Genomic DNA, 20,377 nt, shown 5'->3' with positions numbered 1-20,377 from the left:
TTTTATTTAATATTCAATGGAATTTTTTTTGTAGTCAATGATTTATAGTTTATTTTTTTATTAATTTGACTAGAGAATTGTAACCAAAGAAATTTGACTAGAAAATTTATGACTAATTTGACTAGGGAATAGTTAAACTTCCTATTTAATTTTTTTAGTGGTAATATTTAGACATTAATTAGATCCGTTTTTTTTTTTTTGGTATAAAGATCTTTTTTTTTTCAAGTTAAAGATCCATTTTTATTTGACTAAAAAGTCATTGTATAGAGTCCGATGAAATTTACAAAATATTACTATTATAATTAAAATTATATTATTTGTGCATATAGAAATTTGTTTGTGACTGATATACGAATTGACGAAACTTTGAAAAATGAAGCTATGGAATTCTTCAAGAACCTGTTAGACCATCTTTAACAATGAGTCGGTAGAACGAACGGGGAGAGGGGGAAGGGAGAAGCAGGGCTCATCAAAGAACGAGCCGTGCATGAACGCGGGGATATAACAAGTAAGCAGCAACTTTTCCCTTCACGGACCGAAACAAGCTCGCGAGCAAAAAATAGTACCAAAGAGGGACTTAGCGGAAAAGAGGCGATTAGACAACTGATTTTGCACCTTCTAACATCTCGAATGGAGAAAAACTCGTCACACTCTTTCATTCACGATTTTTTGTTCACGTCGCTTCAAAACCTCGTTTGTTTTCTCTTGGACATCTCACTCTCGTGGACAGACTAAAGAAGGGAAGTTACAAAACCTCATTCTAGGTCAAGCTCTTCCCTTCTTCAAGTACTTCAGCATCTCACTTGAATTGGATAATGTATTAAGCATAGGATTATCCAGAGTCTGTAAAGTCTTCCTCCCTCGCTTAGCTCACCATAGACGAGCAACTTTTTCCCTATCTTGCCTAACGGGAACAGAACTTATGAAGAAGACTGACCTGTGCTCTTCCTGTAATCTGATCTTACAATAGCTTTCTTAAAGCTTTTCGCTTATTGATCTCCAACTGTATTTGTATTCGTATCTGGTAATTCTCTTTCTAATGTGGATCATGATATTCGAGGCTAATCCACTCTTCCTTGAAACTGCCTCATGATCCAGCTGCTTTAACCCTGTCCTCGACACTTTTAATGCATTCCAACAATTGTATTTTACACAAAGGCATTGATTGTTTAAAAGTTTGGTTTCAAATTTCAGTATGTGGTTGCAATTAATATATAAAGGATTTTAGGTCTCCATAAAGGCATTTCAATCATATTCGAAATCGACCTCGACCTAGCATCATTTTCCTGCAAAATAAAAGGTTCGCACTTCGCAGTGTAACCACAATCCAACCATAATTTAAAAACATGAGCATAAAATATGCATGCCACAATGCAATGCACCCATAACACACATATAGCAAAAGTCATTTTCATGAAGCTAAGATAAATAAATGTACACTATAGGTTTCTAATTCGACTCTAAACCTTGTATAGTTGTGACTGTAACCAAACTACAACCGCAATATAAAACTTTGTTCCGACTCTAAAACCTTGTATAGTTATGACTGTTAACAAACTACAACCGCAATTTAAAACCTTGGTCAGAGTTTAAGCATAATCTATGACAACAAGAAGTGGTCACAATACCATTGGTACATTAGTTTCTTCGAACAAAAATTTGTAATTTCTTTCATTCTTGATTCAATCCTGAATATTTGGAGGTGTATTTTCATAAGCAGCAAGTCTCTCAGCAGATGAAGAGCCTTTTCTTTGTACTGCAGGAGAAGTGACTTTTCTTCCAAGTTTGGGTGAGTTCTGCAAGATATAAGCAATTAAATTAAAATAAACTTTTTAGAACCCGTGATAAAGAGAAAAGATAAGATAACTGTATCATATGTTGTCTCAATCCAGTGTTTGGTGAGACGATAAGATATGATAAGTTAATCCTGAAACTTATCATATCTTGTCTCTCTAGTTAAAAATCTTATCCTAAATCTTATGCCTAATTTTTTTTTTTTATGAAAATTTAAATATATTTTAGATTTATAAACAGTAAACAATTGTGGTAATGCAATGTACCTCTTTTGTGCCTCTCTTAGAATCTTCTCTGTCATTGTTAAATTCAGGTGGTGGTTTTGGTTTGAAACAAAAGCATTGTCTTAGTTTTCTATTCTTTTTGTGTCCTCCCTCCTGCATGTAAAAGAATTGAATGTTAATGATAAAGCTAAAGGAACATGACATGACACTGATACACACATAGACACCTGACATAACACTGACACTCACAGTGACATAGACACTAGTAATAATTCGAGAAAACAAAAGTGATTAAATGTAAACAAATGTATCGGTGTTGTGTCGTGTCAGAAACTAAACATGTCTTTAATATAAAGTGTTGATACTACATTGAAAGGAACCATGTAAGATAATGATAAAAATGAGTTCAATGATGAACTGAATCAGAAAGGAAAAGTAGAGAATAGAGTTTTGCCTTATTTCTACTTGCAGCACTCTGGCTTTCTTCTGTCTTCAAGTTGAATGAGGAGGAGGATATAATTGGTGATTGCATATTGTTTCTGCTTGCATTTGAGACATTGAAAATGTTAGTCGAAACCTTAGTCACCTATGAAGAACTAATACAGACATGGACATCAAACATGACGCGGATATGTTTACACCAATAATAATTTAAGAAAATTGAAATTTGAAATAATGAAAGCAGCCGGGATTTTGCGGTTGCGGTAGTATCCTTAACAGCATAAGGCCACAGTTGCGGTGTGATAGTAAATCACGGTAAAAAAAACGCATTGAAACGCCGCAACAGACTATTTAGAAAACAATGGTAACAAAAGTTTAACATAAGATGTACCTTTTCTTTTCGGTTAATGGCGAAAATGAAGGGTGCTTATGCAACTCATTCCTAGATTCCTGCAACTGAAAAATGGATCAATTTATCAGCAATTACAACTTAGAAGATGATAACATAATTGTTGAAGTTAAGGTTGCATACCTTAGTTGGTGTTGTTATAGGAGTCTCTCTTTCCTTTGAAGCAATGGAAGAACCAGAACTAATTCTTGCAGTTTCGAATTTCCTCATTACTGATGCAGTTAATTTATTAATTTGTCTAATCACTGCAAACTTAACTGACATATGAAGTGACTTAGCATTCGAGCTCTTCTTTCTCAATGAAAGGTTATTGTTCATTGGTGCTGCAGTGTTATCTCTAGCTGAAGTAATAGGATCTGTCGATTTGTCCATTGATTGCGAAATTTCTGAGACAATGTTGGAATCTTTCTGCAATAACTACAATTATTTAAGTAACTAAAACTTTCCTCGACAACACTACACATCGGTCTAGTGCAACTGGTTGGCGCGTTGTATGTGCGCGTGTGTGCTATAAACCCTAAAATACCGAGTTTGTTATCTAATAATTAAAAAAAGACTCACTCCTTAAAAAAAATAATTCCGGCCAACAAATCAATGATCGCCTGCATTGTCACAAGCACCAGCTAGGCACCGTCCAATCTTAGTCAGATGGCTTAGATTTCAAAAGAGTTTTTAAAATATTTACCAAGCTCGAAATCTAAGGTATCTGATCATGGTGCCGAGCAGCTGACTCTATAAATGCAGGAGATCTTTGCCTACAACAGAATCAAGATTTAAATCAACAAAATTAAATTCATCTTTTGTTTTTCAATTGAACCTTTTCCACTAACCTTTTCACTTTGATGATCCTTATGAGGATCATCATTGTCAACACTTTCAATCTGATCTTGCATTGAATTCCCTTCAAAATCTTGTTTTCCCTTTTCACTTTCAGCTCCATCAACTTTGGTGTTAACAACTTCTGCCTCATCATGTTCTTGCTTTTTGAGTGAATCACTTTTTACAAGTAATGCAGCTGCTTTTTGAGCTGCAAGTTGCTTGTAATAAGCTTCAAAGAAAGCTTTCTTCTGTGCAACTGAACCAGGTTTTGAAATCCTCTCTGCTTCCTCGACATAGCGGTTATGAGAAAATGTTGACCATTTCTCCCATTCCAGTGTTTCTGTCATGAACCTCCCAAATGAAACTGATTCCTCCATTGCTTTCATTGGATTGAACTGAAAAAACACAATTTTCACAGCTTTTCTCAATTCCAACATCTATAAAATCATAGTCAATTGTAGTGGCGCCATTACAAACGGTCTGCCACTACAATTGTGACGAAACAATCATGATTTTTTATGTCTTAGTTATGCCAACACAGCCACAATCGACGTTGGATCAGCTATATTTGACTGTAATTCTCGATACTATTAGTGATTAATGCCACCATATAATCATTGTTTTCGAAATTCACTTATTAGATAACGAAAACATCTATTGGTACACATAATTGATCAAACTATCCTTAACTTCATATTGAATTTTCAAATCTTTCGTAAACCTACTCGAACTTAATTTGCATAAATCTAATTGAACTAAATTTGTGTAAGATTTCGATACTCAAAATCTACATGTAGTACGTGAACCGAATTTACATAAAATAAAAAAATTTGTTCCTATAACTCTTTTCAACAAATGTATATATGAATTTATAAAAGATCTAATGGTAGATCATATAAATGAATAATCCAATAGTACTAAATTCATACAAGCAATTCAGAAAAGAACGATTGAAATCTCAGTTTTTTTTTTTAAATCATGGTAACAAAATATCTAATGGTAGATCATATATAAATGAATAATCATATAGTACAAAATATAGTAAAGATAAGTGAAAAAAATAAAATGAACTAACCTTGTTGGATTCATTGGAAAATCCAGAGGCATAAGAGAATTGTTGAGTGACACAAGTTGATGACTCTCCCATGTTTCTATCAAACATTCCAAACCTTGAAAGAACCTAACTTTACTACAAAAATTAGTATTTATATTATATATATTTTTTAATATACTAGAGTTTATATTATAATTTCTTTGTTAGTTAATTTATTTATTTTCGGTTTGACTACATATTCTATTTTTCTTTTTCTTAAGGATTAAAATTTGTTCTTAAAATATCTATTCAAATATCTTTAATAATTTAGTATAAAAATTAATTCTTTAATTTATTTATATTTATGTGGCCGGTCTCATTGATTTGCACAAGTGCAACCGTTCGAATTTGAATTTTCAAATGAAAAAAGCTTAAAAGCTGTGGAAAGTAACCATGTGATGCCTAAAGTATGTAATAATTTAAATGTTTTGAAAAGATACATTCATTCATTCAAAAGGAGCGTTATATTGCAATCTACTCCTTCCATTTTAAAAAAGTGACTTATATTATTAAAAAAATGTATATTATTCAAGTTTTTTATTTTTCACCACCAGTTGAATCCGGTTCGGGAGTCAGTTCTGGCATCAAGTGGTTACAGCTCCCTCCCGATCTGGTTATTCAAGTATATTATTCAAGTATTTTGTTTTAATTATGTTTTTCTATTAATAAATAAAAATAAACATCAACATATACCCCCTCTAGTCCTAAATATAAGAGAAAAATTATTTTTTATATTCATTAAGAATCTAATGTATGTGGTCTATATTATAGACTAGATACATTAAACTATCAATGAATCAAAAAAATAGTTTTTCTCTTATATTTATGATGAAGGGAGTATTATTGTTGAATTTGTTTTGATGAATATTTTCAAAATATCAATTCTTATAATTTTTATCATTATACAATTAAAAATAATAATAGTCAAAGTTATATATTAATACATGTGAAATAGTCAACTGAATCATTTATTACTCCTTCATCCCAAATTGATTTACATAGTTGACTATATTGTACTATTCACACATATTGTTTTGACCATATTTTTTTACTAGTAAATAAAAATAAATATTAGCATATAAGATGTTGTTAGATTCGTCTCGATGATTATTTTTAAAATATTAAATTTTTATTATAATATAATTAAAAATATTAATCGTCAAATTTATACATCGGCATGCGTGAAACAGTCAACTGTGTCATTCAATTTGGGACGGAGAGAGTATTAGAGACAGAATAATATACTCCCTCCGTCCATTAATATAAGCCCCATTTGCAATTTTTCACGTTTATTAAAAAAAAGTTGGTAGTGTAATAAACGTGTACTTTTTGGATATTACAATTACTATATTGTTCTTTGTGAAAAGATGTATTTGTAGTTAACTTTACGTATTTCAATGCAAAAAGCATGGTTATGTTTAGAAAAGTAATAATAAATGTGTCTAAAGAATTAAAAAGAGACTTATATTTAGGGACAATTTTTTTCGTTGAAATGGTGTTTATAATTAGGGATGAAGGGAGTAGTTAGCTAGTGGGTCACTAATCATGTATGGAGGTGACTCTCTATCTATCATGTTGGTTTGGGTCTACTTTATTTTCAAAGTTCGGTCCGCTAATCATGTGGGTGTATGGTTATTTATCTATTGGTTTTGGCTTTAGGTTATTAACACAATTAGATAGGCCTATAATAATGGGAGACATTCCCTTCACTAATTTTATAAGAATACCCGTGTAAAAATCACTAGGTTTGTTTAGAGGTGAAAGATTTGAATAGTATGCATGAAGTTCTAAGAAATAAGCATCATAAATTTATACATACAAGTGAGAGAGTTGAGATTTGATAAAAAAAATGGGATAACCAAAAAGGTAATACTCCCTCTGGTCCTCTATATAAGAAAAAATTTACTTTTTAGATTCATTTTAAAGTTTATGTATCTAGACTATAATATTGTCTACATACATTAACTTTACAATGAATCTAAAAAGTAAACATTTTTTTATATATATAAGATCGGGAGGAGTACGTGATAGATAAATAAGTTGACGGATTGAATTTATTATATTTGATAAAATTAATGATTTAATGTTCAATGGATTAGCTTAGTTGGCATGACACTATATTATATATGCAGGGGATCAGAGTTCGAACTCCGATCATCCCACTTATTCACCTTAAAGTGGAATTTCTAACTACTAAGCTACTTTTAATTTGGTCAATATGAAATGAGATAAAAATACTTTTAATTAATATTTAATGTTTACAATTAATATTATTTTAATTAAAAATGGTAAAATTTGGAAAAAATATCAATTAGTTTATATAATAATTTGAAAATTTGCTTATTTTTATGTTTTATAATTTTGAAAAAAAAATCTTATAGTTGACTTTAAAATAAAAACTATATTTAGGAATAAATTTAGTATTAAATAATTATATTTTTGCACAAAAAGTAGTATTAAAATAATGATATTTTTGCACAAAAATTATAATAATATTTTGATTATTTTCAAACCTAGTTTTTTTTTTACGGTCAATTCAAACAGAAAGAAAAATTATATTTAGGAATAAATATAGTATTATATAATGATATTTTTGCACAAAAAGTAGTATCAAAATAATTATATTTTTGCACAAGTATTATAATAAATTATTTTTTTTACAATCAATTCAAACCGAAAGTTGAACGTGAAAATATTATATATATCATAGTTAATATCGCTGACATTGGGTAGGATACTATAATTTTCATCCCGATTACTTAGGGGTGTGTATAAATTGGATAAAATTGGTCGACCAGGGAAAATCTACCCAATTCAAAAAACGTACTGACCTAATAGTGTTATAGTTTTTTGATATATTTTTTTATAAAATTACTAAGGGTCTGTTTGGTGCGCAGAATATGATAGTGACATGATAAGATATAAAATAAGATAAGGATGTGATATGATATAAGCAAGATAACAATTATACCATCATGTGTTTGGCCTTGGCGCACTAACTAAAATTTGAATTAGTTAGTTCCTATTTAATCATCTTTATAGGACTAATTAATTCAAATTTTAGAAACTTTACGGATCAACTTGAAACATTTAAAATATGAGGGACCAATTTAAAACCTAAAATAAAAATAAGAGACTTAATGTGCAATTAAGCCTAATAATAACTAGAACTTTGACTCATGCAGTGCACGAGTCTAATTAGGTGTAATATGTAACATTAATAAAAAGTAAAATATAAAAATTCTAAGAGCATCCTCAATAAGAGTATTATAGGGAGTTTCATAGACTAATGATCCGTATCTTAAATTTTTTTATCATTGGAGTTCCATTACGTGACATAGAGGGTTTCAAAATTGATGATACGGTATCTTATTTAAGGTACCGTATCATCAATTTAATACCATCAATTTAAGTTAAAAAAATAAATATAATAGGGACCACTTGTTAATAATGTATGATACGTACCCAAAGTAGTATCACCATTTGAGTAAAATATGTATCAGTTGCATAAATATTACATAGCATTGTATGAGCATTTGTTAGTAATGTATGATACCCAAAGCGGTATCACCATTGGAGATGCTCTAATACTTAAAGCTATATGAAAAAAGTCGAGCAACATTAAACATTAGTTTGACAATAAATTTGGATAAATGTTCATCCAACAGAAGTTATGGTATATTGTGAAATACTATAGACTACGTTGGAAGTTTTATTTTTATCTTCACCAATTATGTAACAAAATTTGACTAAACTTTAGTCAATTTTTTTTTTTTACTAAACACTGAGCTTGCAAGTAACAAAATGCATGTCATAGACAAAATAAAAATAAAATAGATTCAAAACTCTTATTCAGAAATACATAAACAATACTATGTTTAAAAGACACTTCACACATTTCTCAAAAAATGTACTCCCTCCGGACACAAATATAAGTAAAAATGCACTTTTTAGATTCATTGAATAACAGATGTATGTAGTCTATTCTATAGTCTAGATACATTTGCTATTCAATGAATCTTAAAAATGCACTTTTTCTTATATTTATGTCCGGAGGGAGTACTACAATGATTTAATGAAAAACTGATTTTTAACCTTTAATTATCAGCATTTTTTTAAAATAATTTTGGAACCTCGTCGTTTTGGTTGATTTTGAACCCATTAATTATTTTATATTTGTTTATGTGCTTATTTTATATTTTATATTTTTTTTAATAAATTTGGAACCCATCGTTTTGTTTACTTACTAAAAAAATTGCTTATAATTAAAGGTTAAAAATTGCTGATAATTAAAGGTTAAAAAAAAATCAAGAATACAATCAAGAACATAAACTTAAGTAGACAGCCATAAATAAATAAAAATTGTAATTAATTCTGCCATTCAAATTTATTGAAAATAGTGTTAACATATTAAGACTTTATTGGTTGTTTGTTCATGGGTCGATATCATAAGGTGTATGGACGAGTTAAAAATTTGGGAGAAGTAAATAAGGAAGTCCATAATTATGATTTTTAATGATAAATTTTTTTTTTTATTAGGTGATAGAGTGTGAGTTGTAGGGATGGCAACGGGTGCCCACGGGTGCGGGTTTGACACTTACCAAACCCACACCCGAAATCATCACCCAAACCCAAACTCAAAGGCTGTTCGGGTGGCAAAACAACACCCACGCCCACACCCAATGGGTTCGGGTTTTTTCCACCCAAACCTAAACCTGCAGCACATTTGAAAATTATTTGCAAATTTAAGAAATTAAATTCCAACATAGACTTTGAATTAAATTACAACTAAAATTAAGGTCTTCCAAGGAAATTCAAACATAGACTTTCAAGAAATTACAACATAAATTTTTAAGAAATTAAATTACAACTAAAATTTAAGGTCTTCCAAGGAAATTGAGGGAGACTATGGGGGTAATTAAGGTAATTATAAAATATTTCGGGTGGATGTATGAGTTTCGGGTGTGGGTTTGACTGATACCAAACCCGCACCCATATTATTGGGTTTGGGTTCGGGTGGGTCTCTCGGGTTTGGATTTTTTTGCCATCCCTAGTGAGTTGTACCACATGAATTATTTATTTTAGTGATGACTTTATACCTTTAGATAAAATATAAACAACAGAAATTTGGTGTCAAATAAATTTTGACACCTTCGTGCCAATTGATCATATCTCGTCTATTATATTATAAGCTTATTCACATACTCCACCAACAAGGTCTCTATTCTAAACAAACACCATTCTCTGCCAATTTTCAATACACAATTTCTGTTAAATTCAATAATAAAAGTTTTATAAAATTTCAATAGGGACCAAAACAACAATAATTTATTCTCATAGTTCAAAAAATATTAAGCATAATAAAAGAAGCAAAAAAAAAAAAAAAAACAGAAAAAACTATAGCTACATCAAGGCCAAAAGCTATGAAAACCATGTCTCCATGTATCATGGATTCAAGCTTCTTCTTCTAACTCTATGGTGTTTCATTTTCATTCCTCTTCTTTTATGACCTGAATGCACCCAAAAAATCACTACCAAGAAACCTATTCCAGAAAATACACATAAAAATAACACCCAAAACCTAAAAGAAATAGGTATCCCCATTTTATCATTATGAAAATATTCCAAATCCTCTGGATCATTTGTTAACATATAATTTCCTTTAATATCATTTTTCTTTGAGATTACACTTCCTTCTGTCGTGTCCTCTTTCGACGTCGACAATGAACTACCTCTATTGCACCCTCTTCTTTCATGATGCAGATTCAGTGCTTCATTCAGTGTCTTGATACATTCTATACTGAGAAGGTTTTGTTTTAAACTCTTCTCATCATCGTGGTCAAGAGTTGATGGATCTGGTGGTTCTGGAAACTTGGCCCAACATTTGTTGACTAAGTCGGTTTCTCGCCATTCGGCCTTGTCAAAAGACCAGTTTCCAACACTGAATTGCAATCCGTAGTGGAAAACTCTATAGTTGATGCTAGGTTCGAAAATATATCCCGGGTATATCATTATCTCTTTGTTTATAGTATGCCTTAATTTCAACTGCATCAACAACGTTACAGGTTAGTATACTAATTGCACAGTTCAACAAACTATGTTAAAGATAAACGCATATTATGATAGCTGACGAGATAAGATGATCATTTAAATTCACAATTATGGTTTTAAATGGCAGGCGCAATATAAATGATTGAGGTCTCTGCAATGGCATCACAACCGTAATTTCGACAGTATTTTGCTGCTATATGAAGGTTTGCAGAATAACCGCAACTGCAATTTAAAACCATGTTCGCAATTATTTATGCAGCCTATAACCATAACAAAGCGAGAATTTCAACATGGTTTAAATTTTTTCTGTGCTACTGTGTCAACTCCCCGTGGTTATGCTTAGTCGAAATGATTCGTAGAGTATGAGTGCAACAATTTAAAAATAAAATACCTCTGCTGCGCCAAAAGAGTAACCATACATCTCGCTAATCCAGCCAGATTCGTAAGTGTCTCCTGTTATATTTTTTGCGTAATGAGTTCGATCAGCTCGAACCTCCTCAGTTTTATGCAGCCAGAGTAAAGCGAATTTGCGCAGATCATCGATATGCATAATAATTACGCCACCAACCTTGTCACAAGCCTCAGGATGGCTGGTATGTAATTTTGCAAGCTCGTTGTCACAACCAATAAGGTAGCTAGCACATTAAAAAAAGCAAATATTGAAACATCATATTGAATATGCTAAGTTAAAAACTAGGAGCATTCAAACATCAAAATTAACAGCTCGCAAAGGTAAATAAAATTCATCGGGCTTACTCATAGGGAGTTGAAACAGGCCTGCCCTTTGCAGCTTTGAATTCCCACGGTGTAATGGGGCCTCTCATTATCATATCAGCATCAAGAATCACTATGAATTCAGCGTCAATATTTGCATGATTAAGCCAGTGGAGAACTGCAGCTGGTTTATTAATTGCTGGATACCTGAAATAGCATAGAGAGAAACTCACTTTTATAGCTTAAGTCTAAATAAAACATCCATATAGAGCAATTAAGAGTGACCAGATATCAGTAACTTCTTCACATTAGGTATTGTGGAGCAAGCTATTTGCGTATTATTGCTGTTTTGATTGATTTATTTGAGCTTCACTACTGAAATAAGCACTTATGAGACTGTTTGGAAGAACTTATAGTAATAGCTTATGACATGTCCATAAGTTGTGTTCAACTTATTTCCATAAGCTCTCCAAGTTGTCACAAACTAAATACAGTATCATTCTAGAAATGACAAAGTATCTAACTAAGAAGGTAAACATAAAACAATTGAAAGTTATAATTACCAATCGCCTGTTAATGGATGTTGACTCATAGAAGGAACGTAATGCGTGGGAGCCAAGTTATGGCCTTTGTATAGCTTTAAGTTCTCATCGGAACAGCTGAGAAGTCTAGTGATATTTCCTGGCTGTCCACTTGCACTAAAACTATGCATAAGTCCTACAGTCTGCCAATCAAAGTATGGGATGCATTCGGTGGAAAAAATAGTATGGATTTTAGGATATGGCCTGGCAGAATCATGATCATCAACCTGTTCTTGAAGTTTACCATCCATCATTTCTAAAGTAGAAGGAGTCGCAAATTTCGGTCGAGTTAGTTTAGCAAAGGTTCCGCTTTTTAAATAGTTCAAATATTTAGACCATGGTGGTTTAGGGCAGCCATTTGCTGCATGATGTAACAGAATAGCTTCATTTAAAATGTTTATGCACTCAATGCTCAAAAGTAGTCCCCGTCGTAAATTCGGATCAGTTTCCAACACATTCACCTGCAATAATAAACTTACTAATCTCAGTATAATTTGGACAAAACCTGATTTACAAGTGTTTTAAAAACCGGACCGGACCGACCGGTTGAACCGGTCCGACCGGGAACCGGAGGTTTAGCGGTTTGGTCTGACTTCTGGACCGGATAAGCAGTCAAACCGGCGTGAACCGGAAAAAACCGGGAAAACCGGGAAAAAACGGTGAACCGGAAATTATGAAAACCGGCGGGTTAACTGCATTATTTTTTGCGTAAAAAAAACTGCATTTTTTTTTTCATCTGGTTGAAAAAAACGTCATTTTGTTTTTTTATAAATAAAATTAAATACAGCAGAAAATATAAACGTGAACCGAGATTGAGATTTGAGAAGCAAAGGAGTGGTAGATCCATATGGAGTTGAGGGCTAAACTTTGAAAACTTGTGTATACTATCCTGTTTTTTTGTTTGTTTTGAACCCCTGAAAATTTAATTTTCCAGCAATAGTCAATCTCATAAACACTTATGAACAAAAGATGAAGAAGAAGCATATAAAATTATTATGCACAATTGATAGAAGGATAGGAAATAAAGTAGTAAAGAAAGAAACAAGAAGATACGGCGGCTGCTATTTTTCAATGATGAAGGATGATGATTCATTTAGGGGATTTAGGGTTATGTATCTATTTGGACCAAAAGAGAGGGTTATACATCTATTTCATTTTGGGCTTGGACCATGTATATCTATTTGGACCAAAAGAGAGAGTTTTATACGTGAGATTAGTAGTAAAGGGAAAAAAAGGTTGAAAAAGTTATAGCACTTGTATATACTTAACTCTTTTGCTATTGATATTACTTTTTATTTTTTTGAAATATATATTAATTTTTTTTTACATCAAATATTATAATGTAGAGAACATTTAAGAAAAATAATAGTCACACATTCATTATATTGTAGATTCTTACAAAAATGGTTAGCTATTGTTTTTTCTTTGAAGATTCTTAGAGATTTTGAAGAAAAAATTAGTTGTGATGATTTTTTATATAGGTTTATTAATTATATGATTTTTTATATAGGTTTAATAACTATATAATTTTATTATAGAGACCGGTTCATTCCACCGGTTTAATCCGATTTAATCCGGTTTGTCATGCAGTTCGACCAGTGACCCAGTGGTTCGACCAATGAACCAGTGACTCAGTACCCTCACCGGTTCGATGACCGGTCCGGTTTTTAAAACACTTTACAAGATTAACACTCAAGATTGTTACTAGCAGCCAATTAAACGAGTTAAAAAAGAATAAAGAGGGAAATTAAGGGTAAAGAGAGTGTTCATTGGACAACACAATAAACTAGTTTTCATACCTCCCTGGGGTAAGGAGGTTGAGGAAAGAGCCGGCCACAGTTATAAACAATGTCGTCCTCATCATGATCAGCCTTACTAAATGACCAATTCCCTACACTAAATTGCAGCCCGTAGTGAAGAAGAACTGGCTCAACACCCTCCCGAGGAGCATAACCAGGGTATATCATTAAGTTATCATTGATCTTGTGTCGAAGTCCAACCTGTGAACAACAAAAGAACACCAAAAGGAAATGATTGAAAAGAAAAAGGTAAAACGAAAAACAATCGTTGAATTTTAAATAGTTTAAGAACTTGAAATTACGAAACCATTTTGAGAGTGGAAACTCACTTCTGCAGCACCAAAAGAGTATCCATACATCTCACTGATCCATCCTTTCTCAGTTATGTCACCGGTTATGTTTACTCCCCAGTGAGCTTTATCTTGCCGAACTTCTTCTGTTTTAGAAAGCCACTTAGGTGCCAAAGCTCGTAGGTCGTCTATATGCATGGCCAAAAGCCCGCCGACTTTGTCACAGAGTTCCGGGTGTTTCGTGTGGAGCTGAGCCAAAATATTGTCACAGCCTATTAAGTACCCATAATATGCTGCAACAGGTCTTCCTTTCTCGGCGCCAATTTGCCAAGGTCTAATTGGACCACGGATTATCATGTCTGCATCCAGAATGAGAACCCAGTCGACATTTTCTGCGTCTATACTATGTTTGAGCCAATATAAAACTCCAGCGGGTTTGTTTATTGCAGGGTACCTGCATAGTGGACAAATTCACATCTTATGCAACCTTTCATGCTAAGCAAGACCGTACAAATTGAGGAGTAAAAAAGAGATGGTTGTAATTTGCAATCACAAAACAAACATAGAAACCAATGTGCAGATATGTTTCAGCAACCAGAGTTGATTTCAGCACGAATCTAGAGATACCTTCACAGAAATAATTTAGCTATAACCTATAACATACTCCCTCCATTCCTAAACATCGGTAGTTTAACCATTTTATTTTTGATCCAAAACTATGCATGTTTTAGAAAGTAGAAACCCGAGATATAATTGCCATTTGTCTTCCAACTATACCGTAGATACAGTATTTAACAATTTAACACCATTTGAGTTTTAAAAGTTTACTAAATATGGATATTAGTAAAGCATTTAATGATCAGGTTAATAAATTAATGAATTTCTTAATCTATGTGCATATACCTAAGATTACCAAAGTTTTGGAATAAAGGGAATAACTGTCTGCATCAATAGGTTCAGGCAAAAAAGAACAAAATCAACAGTTTCTTTCTACCTAAAACATAATTACAAGTGGAAGCAACTAATAGCATAGGACAATCTCTAATGAAAACCAATGCAATGATAGCACATCCCATCTCATTCTCAACTAACTATTTTTATTCCAAAATCAAGTATCAAGTATATCCCAAAAGTTTGAACCAATGACTAATCACTATCGTAGAATGGCCTCGCTGACCAAACTTTTTTTTTGACATCCTCGAGAATTGAACCTGAGAGCAATAGTTCAAACTTCAACCCAGAGTTGACCACACGACCGCTGGGCCAAAATCAAATATATCCCAAAAGTTTGAATCAATGACTAATCACTATTGTAGAATGGTCTTGCTAGGCAAACATTTTTTTTTGACATCCTCGAGAATCGAACCTGAGAGCACCACTTCAACCCAGAGTTGACCGCACGACCACTGGGCCGAGAGGCTGCACTACTCCCCAACCTCCCACCCACATTTTCTAAAATGTAGCCAATTTTTATTTTGTTTGTCTATTCTACCGGCCATCCCGGATGCACAAATCCAGACAAGATTGGTCTGGATGTATACATCCGGACAAAAGAGTTGTCCCGATGTACACATCCGGACAGTTTTCAAAAAATTGGGTTATATTAAAAACATTAACCACTTAATCTCTCTCTCTAACAAACTATCACTCCACTCTCTCTCTCTCTCTCTCTCTCTCTCTCTAACTATAACTAACAATCTAAACTAAAATCCAAAAAAAAACTGAATCCAAACTATACTCAAGACACAAATTTTACCTGTCACCAGTTACTGGATGTATACTCATTGAAGGAACTTCAAAAGTAGGAGCTAAATGCATCCCTCTATAACTTTTCTTCTGCTCATCAGTACAACTAAGAAGTCTCGTAATGTGTCCAGGTTGCTTCACTTTTCTGAAACTATGCATCAATCCCACTGTCTGCCAATCGAAGTAGTTTCCACATTCAACTGAAAACAGTGTGTGGATCCTCCATGGTGCTTTATAAGCTGCTTCCACAGTGAAATTAGCATGACCCAGAATCACTAAAAGCATCAAAATCAATACTTTTTCCATTGTAGGTCGATTTAAAGGTTAGATATGAAATGGGTATTTACTAATTTTGTGTGCAAGATCTGAATTTCTTGGCTTTGAAGCCATACTATTATTGCCCCAAAGAGGTTGTGCTAAGGTGAAGTCAAACATTGGATGGATATATCATATATTCATATTTGTACACAAAATATTACTAGTATTTTTTATTTTTTTTATAATAAAAGTAGGTATTAAAATTAAAATATTTAACGACTTTGTTGATTTAATTTTTTTTTTTGTAGTGACTTTGTTGATTTTTTTTTTATTTCTTGTAAACATATTTTTTTAAGTTTTAATACTCCTTCCTTCCGTTTAAAAATAAATAACCAAATTTTGAATTAGTATACTATTTTATATGATCTACTTTGACCATATTTTTTAACTAATATAAATGCAAATATTAGCATATGAGATGTTGTTTAATTTGTTTTGATAAATATTTTTAGAATATACGGTTTTTTTAATAATAACTAACTAAATTTTCTTCCAAAAAAATAATAATAACTAACTAAATATATATTCCGTCAGAAAAAAAACTAACTAACTAAATATATTAATGATCAAAGTTGTATATTGGCAAACATAAAAATAGTCGAACAAGTAATTTATATCATTGAAGCATCTTTGAAAACTTCCATAAAAAATTAAATATTAATTAAACAAATATTTTTATATCATTTCAAACTTATAAAATAGTTCAACCAATAATTTTATCAAATATTACAAATTCAATCTACTAATATATTTGCTATGAATTTAAAACTAATTTTATATAAGCTATTCACTATAAACTATTTTCTCAGTTATACGCTAGTATTTTTTTCCGTAAATCAAAAGATATCCTCCGTGCACAACTGCAGAGACTAATCCCCTTAAGGTATCTGAGATTCATTTAAGAGGTTTCTCAACAAATGTTTCTCCATACGCACCGGCCAGGGATCGAACCCAAAACCAAATGGTTAATGGACCAAAATATCTACCACTTGTGTTACACTATGTTGATTATACTAGTGTTTTTTTAAATAAAGCTTAATCTCGTCAAATCAGTGTGCACAGTTACTCCATTCGTTTCTTTTTTTTTTTTTTTTTCTTTTTTTGGGTCAAGCAGACTAGTGGCTAGACTCTCACACATTTAAAATGTGGAGAAATATGGAATTGATGATTCGAACCCCCGCTACTCCAATAATGTCGCTGATAGCTACCATTTGATATGTTTTTTTTGTAACAAGTTGAAAATATTGTCATATTTTTTATATCATGATAAACCGCACAAACCGAACCAACCCTAACCGCATTGATTTGATTTGGTTTGGTTTGGATGACTTTTTAAAAATCAACCGAACCAAACCAAACCAATGCATTTTTATCTCGCAGTTAAGTTAAGATGATTTTTATGCTGAAAACCGAACAAGCACGGCGAAAATGATTATCTATCTCTCCTCCCTAGTTTCTTGAGACTCACAAATTTATACTATCATCTTGCTTTTCAACTGTATAACACGTCACCAGTCTCTGTCCATTAATACTAGTTAATATAGGAGACTGGATTGTCTCCAGTACTATGTCAAAACTCAATTTTTTGTTTTTTTCTTTCACACTTTAATTTCTCATAGATCTATTAGATCTCTCAAGACATCACACAAACCACAAATCATTCTTTCACACTCCATTCAAATTGTCACTCCCTCTACCTATTCTCTCAAACACACATTTGTGCTGCACAAATCTAGTCCCAAAACTTGTCCATAAAACTCCAACCTCAGATTCTTCATTTACCTTTCTCCATCTCTTACTCTCTTTTCTCCTTCTTCCTACTACCATGCTATCATATCTGCTATCAGAGATTCTGTTGCTGGAGTTGAAGCTACTGTTTTATAGGACAATGACTTATTTTTGTGTTCATCATCGACTGTAATTTCTTTGATTAATCCTCGGTAACAAATTTCTATCTTAAACTTTCATTATTTGTTAATTTAATATATGTTTATTATCAAGTAATTGTTTTTAAATAATTTAATATTTTGTTGTTAAAAATTTACATTTAGAATATTTTCTTCAAATTTGTGTCATTATTAATACTTAAAACTATAAATTTTAATTTTTTTTAATGTACAAATTTTCTTTTTTATATTAGTCTCTAAAGAATTTGCTTATTTATATTAGTTTGGAACATAAGTTGTTTATATGAATGACCACAACCTGGTATATTTAGTCACCTCTTTTTTTTTTTTTTTTTTAATCTTTAAAACTATGCGTTTCATGACTATTATGTCACCAACATGAGTGATTCTATTGTAGATGCAGGAGATAACAATAAAGATGGGGAAGAAACATGGATCAAGAAGATACTAGGCAAGTGGATATACGCCGTAGAGGAAGTAACACGGGGAAAAACAAAAACCAATGAAGATGAGCACTCCCTATATCTGCGGAAAGAACTTCTTCAAGGTATATTTTCCTTGAAGAATCTCAGTTTAGTTTTTTCATGTATGGATCTATGTTGTTTCATGAATAAATGTGTCAACAACCACGCCACCTAAATCCAATCAAATTTTATTAGAAGTATGAGGTTAACAACTATCAAACTCTAGACCACTTAGTCATACCCACATATCCCCAAAGCTTAGGTTGTCTGATGAAGGAGCCTAAATAAATATACTCCAGTATTTCATATTTTGAAGCATAAATAAATATACATTACAAATGTTCTCTACGGCCATATTTTGGAAATATTGAATCATTTTCTCATTTTCTATCTCAATAAAAACATCTCAATTTCTATCTTCGTGAGCATAACTCAGTTCGTAGGGAAATCACATTTTATATGTAGAAGTCGAGATTCGAATCCCAGACACTCCACTTAGTCACCTTAAGAGTTGAATTCTAGCCACTATGCTATGTGACAAAGAAAACATAAAATTCTCTTTGCCATCTTGATCTTAGTTCAATTGTTAGGGACATTGCAGTATGCAAGTGTTGGAGTTGGAACCCTGAACAACCCAATTATATATTCACCTTTAGGTGTGAAATTCTAGCTATTGAACTACTAGATATAAAAAATCTATCTAAAAAAATGTATTGAAAATAACATTATTTGAATTTTTAAATAGTTGACTACACAAATTTTAAGATAACTTTATCATATTTAATTCTTTATAACTAGTGTCACATACATACTATTTAACATTTTCCTTTGTTAAATTGTTCTATATATCCAAAATAATTACACCGGAGTAAATAATAAAAAAATAAACGAGCAACAAGTGACGCCGCCAATCCTTAACTAATTCTTAAATCGTTGTTTGTTTGAATAAAAATTCTTTAAAATTGTATTTGAAAAAATGTATCACGTGTGTTGTGTGTAGTTGTAGTGTGTAGTTGGTACTTGGTGAATTGTAGTACATCTTTAGACTGATGATAAATAAATGTGAGCCTAGCTTGGTATAGTTTCAACTTTCAACACATTATATATGAAGTACTAGTACTAGTATATATATGAAAAATAAATCTCAAAATTTAGTGCAGCAGGTGCCCCACCCTCTTCAACGTGCCTCCGTCCCTGATCACAAGCTATGATTGAAGAAGAAACTCATAAGAACTTGCATTCATGTTTAAACCGTAAGGCAACAGCTCTTAAAGAGTCAAGCAACAACGATATATATTTTCCCGAAGGCTAAAAATGTACAGTGCATCTTGAGGATTTACTACATTTTCAATGGCACTAGAGAAAAGAAAAGCCATTAATTGTCAGAACCTGCTTGGAGGTACATATAATTCATTATGGGAACCATCAGACATGAGCTGTGCAATTCGTCTCAAGCACAAGAATGTGACGGCCATTGATTGCTTAAGTTCTTAATCTAAACCAAGGTTGTCAAAACCGGACCGGACCGGCCGGTCGGACCGTGAACCGGAGGGTGTAGCGGTTCGATTTTGCCTTAAAACCGGACAGCAAAAGAACCGGCAAAAAAACGTTCGAACCGGCTCGGAACCGGGCCAAACCGGTGAACCGGCCGGGGCAGTTTGGCGGTTCTGACTCTTTTTTTTTTTTTTTTTATTTAAAAAACACCAAAAAAATTGTTTGGTTTTTGG

General features: G+C 32.2%; 2 protein-coding genes and 1 long non-coding RNA gene across 3 annotated transcripts; 1 reads left to right on the top strand and 2 right to left on the bottom strand.

Annotated features, from left to right (window-relative positions):
• Nucleotides 1-1,396: 1,396 nt before the first annotated feature.
• LOC123890138 lies at nt 1,397-4,950 on the bottom strand. The gene is made up of 7 exons (XM_045939693.1): nt 4,763-4,950; nt 3,699-4,082; nt 2,992-3,276; nt 2,851-2,915; nt 2,473-2,557; nt 2,061-2,171; nt 1,397-1,796 (listed from the first exon to the last, which is right to left on the bottom strand). The coding sequence occupies exons 1-7, from the start codon at nt 4,847-4,849 to the stop codon at nt 1,683-1,685; spliced, it is 1,131 nt and encodes a 376-aa protein (XP_045795649.1). The 5' UTR covers nt 4,850-4,950; the 3' UTR covers nt 1,397-1,682.
• Nucleotides 4,951-10,051: 5,101 nt separating this feature from the next.
• On the bottom strand, nt 10,052-16,505 carry LOC123889346 (peptidyl serine alpha-galactosyltransferase-like). The gene is made up of 7 exons (XM_045938634.1): nt 15,972-16,505; nt 14,255-14,669; nt 13,926-14,126; nt 12,109-12,587; nt 11,588-11,752; nt 11,223-11,466; nt 10,052-10,825 (listed from the first exon to the last, which is right to left on the bottom strand). The coding sequence occupies exons 1-7, from the start codon at nt 16,265-16,267 to the stop codon at nt 10,226-10,228; spliced, it is 2,400 nt and encodes a 799-aa protein (XP_045794590.1). The 5' UTR covers nt 16,268-16,505; the 3' UTR covers nt 10,052-10,225.
• A 1,261-nt stretch (nt 16,506-17,766) lies between these two features.
• LOC123892595 lies at nt 17,767-20,142 on the top strand. Its single transcript, XR_006803218.1, has 3 exons — nt 17,767-18,219; nt 18,584-18,733; nt 19,806-20,142. It is a non-coding gene; the product is annotated as an uncharacterized LOC123892595 (long non-coding RNA).
• Nucleotides 20,143-20,377: the final 235 nt, after the last annotated feature.

The sequence above is a fragment of the Trifolium pratense genome, linkage group LG6 (genome assembly GCF_020283565.1).
Source record: "Trifolium pratense cultivar HEN17-A07 linkage group LG6, ARS_RC_1.1, whole genome shotgun sequence".
NCBI classification, from domain to species: Eukaryota; Viridiplantae; Streptophyta; class Magnoliopsida; order Fabales; family Fabaceae; genus Trifolium; species Trifolium pratense.
Note: the sequence above shows the minus strand (reverse complement) of the source record. Positions and strands in the feature narration are given on the sequence as shown.

Bases quoted from the DNA above. Each gene is read 5' to 3' on its own strand.
- LOC123890138 (XM_045939693.1), bottom strand. From the start codon at position 4,849: ATGTTTGATAGAAACATGGGAGAGTCATCAACTTGTGTCACTCAACAA. The intron at 2,172-2,472 runs GCAAAACTCTAT...TTTTACATGCAG, and splicing joins GTGCTGCAAGTAGAAATAAG to GAGGGAGGACACAAAAAGAA. The intron at 1,797-2,060 runs GTACATTGCATT...TATATCTTGCAG, and splicing joins CTAAGAGAGGCACAAAAGAG to AACTCACCCAAACTTGGAAG.
- LOC123889346 (XM_045938634.1), bottom strand. From the start codon at position 16,267: ATGGAAAAAGTATTGATTTTGATGCTTTTAGTGATTCTGGGTCATGCT. The intron at 14,670-15,971 runs GTAAAATTTGTG...TCCACTATGCAG, and splicing joins CATCCAGTAACTGGTGACAG to GTACCCTGCAATAAACAAAC. The intron at 11,753-12,108 runs GTAATTATAACT...ATGCTATTTCAG, and splicing joins CATCCATTAACAGGCGATTG to GTATCCAGCAATTAATAAAC.